The sequence below is a fragment of the Corapipo altera genome, unplaced genomic scaffold, assembly GCF_003945725.1.
Source record: "Corapipo altera isolate COAL_440 unplaced genomic scaffold, ASM394572v1 64, whole genome shotgun sequence".
NCBI classification, from domain to species: Eukaryota; Metazoa; Chordata; class Aves; order Passeriformes; family Pipridae; genus Corapipo; species Corapipo altera.
This window is the reverse complement of record NW_020884893.1, coordinates 11,273,717-11,281,978: the sequence shown is the minus strand read 5'-3', so window position 1 is coordinate 11,281,978 and position 8,262 is coordinate 11,273,717. Positions and strand designations below refer to the sequence as shown.

At 56.0% G+C, this 8,262-nt stretch overlaps 1 protein-coding gene across 2 annotated transcripts; it reads right to left on the bottom strand.

Moving 5' to 3' along the window:
- Window positions 1-540: 540 nt before the first annotated feature.
- KCNK15 (potassium two pore domain channel subfamily K member 15) lies at window positions 541-8,262 on the bottom strand. 2 transcript variants are annotated; one of them, XR_003528146.1, is made up of 3 exons: window positions 7,976-8,262; window positions 870-4,658; window positions 541-751 (listed from the first exon to the last, which is right to left on the bottom strand). XR_003528146.1 is itself a non-coding variant. In XM_027645968.1 (2 exons), exons 1-2 carry the CDS (start codon window positions 8,256-8,258, stop codon window positions 3,748-3,750), a joined length of 1,194 nt encoding a protein of 397 aa, XP_027501769.1. In that variant the 5' UTR covers window positions 8,259-8,262; the 3' UTR covers window positions 541-3,747. The 2 variants fall into 2 exon arrangements, 1 of the variants encoding a protein (XP_027501769.1); XM_027645968.1 differs by having other exon boundaries at window positions 541-4,658.

Below are 8,262 nucleotides of genomic sequence, written 5' to 3'. Positions count from 1 at the left end.
TTTCACTGACGTGTCCCTCCCAGGCTGCCCGCCGGGAGCCCCGGGGCGATCCAGCAGAGCTGGCCTCTGCTCGAGGATGGGGCCACCCCCAGCCCATCCACACCCTCACCTCCCCACTCCAGCATGCAGGTGCTCTGCCTTGTTCCTCTCGTGCCAGGGCCTGGCCAGTATAGGGAAATCTGCTTTCATGGGTTAACCCTTTTTACTTCATTAATCGCTTCACAAACCCCAACAGCTTTGCAGGGGCACTGCACTCCTCTTGCCTTTCTGCAGGAGTGGGGGCAGCTGATCTGCCTCTTTTCGGCCTCTGGTAACCCTCTCCAAAACTTATTGGAGGTTTTTTAACATCGTGTGGTGAGATGTAATCTCCGTGGAGCCGGAGGGAACACAGGCAATGGAGCTGGGCAGCCTTTGCCCCGGGGTGAGGGGCTTGCGAGGTGCGTGGGCTGCCTTGGGTGGAAGGTGGGACACGTCCCTGCAGCGCCGGTGGGACACCGGCCCTCGTCTGTAGTCAGGAGAGGATTCTGCTATACTTTTTTCCTGTCTGTAGGTTTTATTCAGACAATATGTAATGATTGAGTGATTTACAATTCAGTGTTAAGCTAATGAAAACGTTGATAATGGTGATAATAAAACCTTTTTTTTTCCTATGGTGTGTTGGAGGTTTTTTTGCGGAGTGTCTGTGCCCTCTCTGTTGCCACCACCCTGATCTTCAGCCTGATTTCAACTGGGCCCTCCCTTCTTCTTGTGCCTGTGGGGAGTGAGAGCAACTCATCCTGGTGTGTCCTGGTTCTGTCCCAGGCTCCTTGCCAGTGCTCTTTGTGGAAGTGCCCTCACTCCAGCTCCCTCAATCAGCCCCAGCTTCAAACCTGCATTTCCCTGTGACACTTCTGAATGAAATTGGGCCATGGGCCTCCCCAGACACAGAGCTCAGCTTGCTCCCAGCTGTATTCCGCTCACCACCCCAGTCCAAAGCCTTCTGCTCCTGCTGTTTTCTTCCCAAGATCCTTCATGCCCAGTCCTGGCCATTCAAGGGTGATTTTGAAACCCTGAAGGTGAAGACTGCTGGCAGAAGAAAGTACCCCTGCCCCAGGCTGTTGGGAATACTGAGTGAGTGTGGGTGCAGGGGAGCCTGGGGATCCCTGGGGAAGGAGACCCTCGGATGTCACTGGGTGTGCAGCTGCTGCCTGCTCCTGGGTGACCTTTGTCAGCCCTGGGGTGGGAAGTGTTAGGGGGCTCTGCTGCAGGCATCTGTGTGAGGAGGTGGTGAGAACAGGCAGCATTCCCTGGGGAGCCAGCACAAGCCCTTTTCCCATATGGGAGCAATGAGGGATCACAAGTCATAGTTCATGGGGAATTTTCTTAAAGGTTTTTCTCGTGCCTCCACATCCCTCTGCTGGTCATTGGGGCAGGACCAAGGGGCAGCTTCTCACCCGCCCCAGCTACAGCCCCCAGGGAGCAGTGGTGGAGGGAGGAGGGGGAGAGTTTCTTTAGCAGTGAGAGTGTCTGGGGGCACCTGGGGGTGAACAGCATCTCCCACCCTCAGACCATCACCAGCTTCCAAAGCAGGGCTCAGGCGGTCCCTGAGCAGCCAAGCTCCCCAGCAGTGCTGCCTGGAAGCTCAGGCCACATGGGAGCAGCAATAACCCTAAGTGTGTCCCCCACTTTCTGCACCATCACCTCCTCAGCAGCACTGTCCTCCCCGGGGCAGATGTCACAGCACAACCCCGCTGCCTCTGCCCACTCTGCCTGTGCATGGTGGGCTCTGTGACCTGAGCACGGGTAATGCCAGCCTGAATCCAGAGGGAGAGTGCAAAGCTGGCTCAGCCTCTGCACTGGGGATGTTCTCCTGCTTCCAACTCCGTGAGAGGTGGGTTTCACCAGGGCAATGCTGTGCAGGCTCTGCTTTGGGCAGGAACTCAAGACCTGCCTCTTTCCATGAGGGTGGATGAGGGTGAGAGGTGCCATCTCCATCTTGTCCTCTGGGAAGGTGTCCCAGGTTTAACAGGGAAAGAGGGAGAGATTTCCATCTGCTGCCCAGCTCTGATGGCAAAGGCATCACATTGCAGCCAAGCCTTGGGCTGACAGCCTTGGGGAGGGTGGGGGAGATGGGAGATGGCAACAAAGGGGCTGAGCTGGTGGGATCAGCATGAAGTGGCACCACTGAGGAGATCAGAAGCCAATGAAAGTCTCGTTTTTAAGCCTGTTTTACACGCTCACAGCTTGCTTTCTGCTTCCCCACCCCCTTTCTCTTTAAAACCAAGGCTCACCCAGCTGGTCCAGATCTGGGGCCACTGGTGCAAAGTGAGGCAGTTGCTGGGCCCCTGGGGGGAACTGCAGTCTCTGGGGTTTGGGGCTTGGACACATCCCTCTGCTCCTCCTCCTCCTGACAAATAACCAACCACCACCAGCTGGATTCATCTTTTATTAAGCTGCCACCCGGAACAAAAGGGGAGAGAGCAAAGCCTGCCCTGAGACCTTTCCAACACCGGCACTCTCCGTGCCTTCACATCAAGAAAAGTGGATTTTCCTTCAGAAAAACCCCCTCAGAGTGTATTTAGATAGAGCCAGTAGTGAAAATGTCCCTTCATTGGGGAAAAAAAAAGTGAAACAGGGCTCCTACCGCTGTCAGAGCCTAGTCCTGCTTTCCTGCAGATGAGACAGGATGGACAAAGGCCACCAGCTGGAAAGAGCCTCCCAGGTGTGGGGGGCACGTGGGGATGGGATCAGCCCCCTCAGGTAATCCCAGCAGCAATAAACACAGACCCAGGGGCTCGTGGGGACCGTGAGGGGGTGAGGAGCTGGCACTCCTGCTGGGCTTCCAGCTGGAGGAAAGGTGGGGAAGGGAGGGGTGATTTTAGCTAAAAAAAAAGTCTCCTCAAGGCAAGCCCTTTTCAAGTGACTTTGTGTGGTTGAGGAAGGCTCTCCCTGGGGCTGCCCTTAGCACAGTGTGGGCTCAGCAGAGGAGGGCTGGACTGGACTGGACTGGACTGGACTGCAGGAGTTCAGCTTCCCCTGTGAGTGGGACACAGATCCCATCAGCCACCTCAGGACCTCCCAGTGGCAGTAAGGTGTAAGAGGTACAGTGTGCTGATGGGCAAGTGGGTGAGTGCATGGGCCTCCATCTTCCAGAAGCACTGAGCCAGCCTAAAGGATTGGGAGATGCAGCTCCATGAAGCCATCCCCATGTGCTGAGCCCATTCCCCCCTGCCCATCACCAGCTGCAAACCTACTGCATGGCACTGACTTACCTGCACCCAGTGTCAGGGGACAACTTAAAGGTCCCCAACCCTGCAGGGCTCACTCACATGGGCCCTGGATTTGGTAGTCTCAGCAAGTGCAACCCACCCCACGGAGCAGGAGCCATGTGCTGGCAGCAGCCACAGCCAAGGTTTGGCAGGGTGGGAAAGCAGCAATGCACCCTTTGGGGAGCAGGGAGGTGGGAAAGCAAACCTACAGCTCGCCGGGCTTCACACCAGGGGGGCTCTTGCCAGACCCAAATGCCTGAACCTACCTGGGAGGAAAAAGCAAATAAAAACTGACAGTGTCATTCGGTGCCTGCAAAAAAAGGAGTACTTATTTCTAGACAGGGTTTAAAGGCTCCTGCTGGACCCTGCGTGGGGCTGGCTGCCAGCTGAAAGGGGAGAGGAACAGAAGAAATGAGAGAGTAAGAAGAACCTGGCATCTCTGTTCTTAATTTATCATCATGGTAAGACTCGAGCACTGAGTGCAGCTGGGCACACGCTCCTAGATGGATTTCCTGCGCAGCCGGGGGTGCTGCCGGCAGCGAGGGCTGTTGGATGACAAAGTGCTCCCTGGGGAAGAGCCGGTCTGACCCCGCGTGCTCAGGGACACCTCGTCGATTTTGTAGGAGATGGAGTTGTAGTACACGGGGTTGGTGTGGCAGCTCAGGGTCTCGGGGTGGGAGGGCACGGGGCTGCCGCACACCTGGGGTCTGTAGCACAGGCACGTGCAGAAGGAGGGCACCGCGGCCGCAGAGTTGGCCGACTGGCGCCGCTGCCTCTCCACGTCCTGGACCAGCGGGATCAGGTTCATCTGGCTCGTCCTGTCCTCCACGGGGAGAAAAATGGCGTTGCTGCTCCGGCTGTCCTCTTTTGGCTTGAGGTGGATGTTGTTCCGGGCTCTCCTCAGCGACGCTCGCTCCTCGGCGTCCCGCCGCTCGTCCTCCGAGTTCATCGTCAGGAACCGCAGCACCACCAGGTTGAGGAAGGCGCCGATGACGGTCAGGCCCACCAGGATGTACATGAAGCTGAAAGCCACGTACGGGGGCTTCTTCTGCAGAGCCTCGTTCTTCTGCAGAGCCACAAAGTCTCCAAAGCCAATAGTGGTCAAGGTGATGAAGCAGTAGTAATAGGCATGAAAGAAAGTCCAGCCCTCGAAGTAAGAGAAGGCTGCGGCGCCGATGCACAGGGTGCCCATGCAGGACAGAAAGCCCACAAGGACCATGTTCTCCATGGAGACATGGGTTGTCCTCATGCCCAGACACTTCTTGATTTTCTTGAGCAGCAGCCGCACCACGGTGTTCATGCGCTCCCCCAGGCTCTGGAACATGACCAGCGTCAGGGGGATGCCCAGGATGGCGTAGAACATGCAGAAAACTTTGCCGGCATCCGTGCCCGGGGCAGCGTGTCCATAGCCTGTGAAGGAAAGAGGAAAAGTGGTGTCAAGCCCTCACTAGGGTTTCCAGCAAGGCTGCCCTGGGACCACAGGAGCAGTAGGGAAAATGGGAAATGACTCAGTAACAGATCTGCAGGCAGTGCTAATGGGGCCACGTGAGGCCACATCCATAAAATCGCACTTTTATGTAGGTGGAACCTCACTTGGCCTCTAAAGAGAGAAGGTCCCCTCCTGACAGACCCTAAGCTTGTCGCAGAGGCCACAAGGAGCCCTAGAGCTGGACGGGGGTCTAGAGCTGGACAAGCCTCTTGCAGCTCACAAACAATTCAGAGGCTATGCCAGTGCAGTGCCAGGTGTGCAGGGTAACCTTAGGGAGGATGAGGGTTCCACAGGATGCTGAGACAACAGTGCCAGGGTCACCCTGTGGGAGGGAACACACCCGGCCAGGACTGTCCAGGGGCACTGAGACCTCCCCTGGCACCTGCTTCTGCTCCCCCTGAGCACTCCAGTGTCACAGGAACCTTTGACTCTCGGCTATATGAGCACCCGCTGTGTGACCTTGTTGGACAGGAGTTATAGAGCCAGTCCCTGCAGAAGCATCTAAGTATGGGAGGACTTCTGCAGAGCCAGTCCGGATTTACTCCAGTGTCACCAAGACTCAGACCTAAATCACGGCCAGACTGTTGGGGAGGAGGGGTTGTGCTGTTTTAGATGCAGGGAAGTGAGTATTCATGCCATTGAAGCCCTGTCAGACCTTGTCCCGCAGACAAGGAGCTCAAGGAGGACAAGGTTTGCCTTGAATGCCTTCTGAGATTTAATTTCCCCACCTTGGTCCAAGTTTCAGAGCTGTGACTCAAGGACACACACGATTACACCATGAGGCATAACGAGGTATTCGCTGCAATCTTCCAGACTCCAGTGATTCTGTGCCCACCTCAATTACAGCAGCTTAACAGAAACCAGTGGCCCCTGCCCTCAGCAGATGAGTAACAAACTCAGTGCCAGGGAGTCACGTGGCATGGGGAGTAACAGCATCCAAAGGCATCCAAAGGCATCCAAGCCTTTCTTCTGAGTTTCTTTTATAAGAAACTACCAGGGCCAGAAACTTCCCTTCTGAAGGTGCCCACAGAACAGCACTGGCTCCTTCCCATGCTGCTGCCAGGGCCTTTCACAAACAGCTACTTATATTTTCAGTTTTTGCAGGAATTTGTGTGACTTTTGCGTGGAGAAGAAACCCTCTTGTTTATTTCTGTCTTACTCTAAGCTGTGCCTTGGCTTCACCTCTGTCCTTGCTGCCAGTGGGTTCCCAGGACTCTTGTGGAAGCTGACAGCACACAGTGATGGGGTGACCAGAGGAGAATAACCATGTTATCCTGGGCTCTGGAACACACCTCCCACTCCAGGAAACTCCTGCTTGGGACAGGGTTGAGGGGCTGAGGACAGCATCCTGCACCATGCTGTGCTCTGAGCTGTGAGCAGGCAGGAAGGCACCAGCTTCTAATTGCTCTGTCTGTTCACAAACCCACACAATCAAAAATTATGAACTTAATGCCTTCATGCCACATTTCACAGAATACAGAGCAGACGGGAGACTGCAGTGGCAAAAAACCCCTGTCAGATCCAAGCTTAATAACCAAGTGCAATTACCAGATCCCAGGCTACCAGATAATACAATGACAGCAATGAGGAGGTAAATATAATGATCCAGAAGAGCAGTAAGTGGAAAAACAGTTGTTACACCCTGAGAGACTGTTGAAAGAGCGTTTGACTGATGCTTTCAAAATGACAAAGGGAATTAGAAAGAGTAAACACAGCTACATTAACGTTAAAACTGAGATTTGGAGCACAGCCCAACATAAAGAGATCTGACATGCCAGTGTTTCAGAAATATGGCACCTGGGCTGCAATTATTTATCGCACAGGGCGTGTGAGAAGCGTAGCCATTGTTTGTCACAGCTGACAGGAAAATCATGTAAATGAAGCTATAACCTGTCAGGCAGTGATGGAGATTTTTGCTGAAGCCATTCACCCTTCCCTCCTGCTGGGGCCTCACCTGAACTGTGCCCTGAGCCCGCTGCTGTTTGCTGGCCACATGTGTTCCCAGCTGCACGGCCCCCATCCCATGGGAACACATGGAGACCCCAGGCAGGGCCTGCAGGGTTCCTGCCCCTCTGCCACCTCTTGTCCTCTGGTAACAAGGTGCAGTGATCCCATCAGCCCTTGTCCTGGGGGATGATGCTTTCAGCTACCAGAGGTGTTTCAAACATCCCAAGCCCTTTGGTAAGGCTGAGTCCTGTCCTGCAGATGAGGAGGTGGCTGCTGGCTGTGGCAGGGCAGGATCTGGCCTCAGAATTCCTGCCTCCAAAACACATCTGCTGACTGAAATCCCAGCACAAGCAAAGCACAGGATCCCAGCCTGTCCACCCCCATGGGATGCTCAGGGTGCATGGATTAATCAAAATGGATTAATTAAACAGTGCTAAACTCCCATGTGGCTAATCTCACCTAGAATTAAGGGAACCCTCAAACAATTTAGTTTCATTCTCTTGCAAAATTGAAGGCACTGGGCTCTAGTGTGGGTGAATGTGTCTGTGTGGGAGTTTCATGTGATTCAATCATTCCCCTCCAAGCTGACACCCATCTCTCTGCAGGTTCCCATGCAGGTAGAACAAGGGGCAGTGGCTGGTGGCTCTCTTGGCTCCCTGAAGCAGGTCTCACACAGCCAAACCTCTGGAGTTTTGAGCTGGCAAAGAAGCCAACAGTTCTTGCCCAGCTCTTCGCTCGGCTCGCTGGACACAGCCCTGAGCAGGGGCAGACGTGGTCCCCACCTCTGCCCTCCCACATCACTGCCAGCTTGGGCAGCTGCCTGCCCCGAAGGTTCCTGCAGAAGCTCCACGAGGTGCTGCCTCCCTGGGACAACACCGTGTCTCGTGGCCCCAGCCACAGCAGCATCCCTGGCACCGGGGTGGCCCCAGCCTGCCCATGCCTTGCCTTCCCCAGCGCTGGGCACTGGGGGTCTCACAGGGTCAGCTCGGGGCGGGGGCTAAAGAGATGTCTAAAGAGATGGAAGCCTTGCAAGGAGGAGACCTGCCTCTGCCATGTGGGCATCCCCCAGGCTGTCCTGGAGCTCCCGGCGGTACTGGAGGGGGTACTGCGGGGATGGAGGAGGGTGGGGTGCAGGGAGGTGGCAATGGAGGGATATGGGATGCAGGGGCGTGGGGATAGAGGAAGATGGGAGACGGGGATGGAGGGACACGGGGTATCGGGATGTGGGGATGGAGGGACACGGCGTGCAGCGGGTTGGGGATGGAGGGATGGCCGGGCTGCCCGCACTCACCGATGGTTGTGATGACCGTGATGGCGAAGTAGAAGGAGCCGGCGAACTTCCACTGGCGGCCGGCGCGGTGCGGCTCGGCCTGCAGCACCAGCCGCTCCAGCTCCCGGTAGTCGTCGGCGGAGAAGCGGTACTTCCTCCGCAGCTCCCCGCGCTTCTGCTCCAGCAGCCGCTTGCGGCCGCTCTCCGCCTCCGACTCCAGCGCATCGAAGACGGCGGCGCCCACCAGCAGGTAGGAGAAGATGCAGAGGATGAGCGCGGCCGTGCGCAGGTTCTGCCGCTTCATGGCG

Coding starts and splice junctions, on each gene's coding strand:
- KCNK15 (XM_027645968.1), bottom strand. CDS start 8,258: ATGAAGCGGCAGAACCTGCGCACGGCCGCGCTCATCCTCTGCATCTTC. Junction 4,659..7,975: donor CACGGTCATCACAACCATCG/GTGAGTGCGGGC, acceptor TTTCCTTCACAG/GCTATGGACACGCTGCCCCG.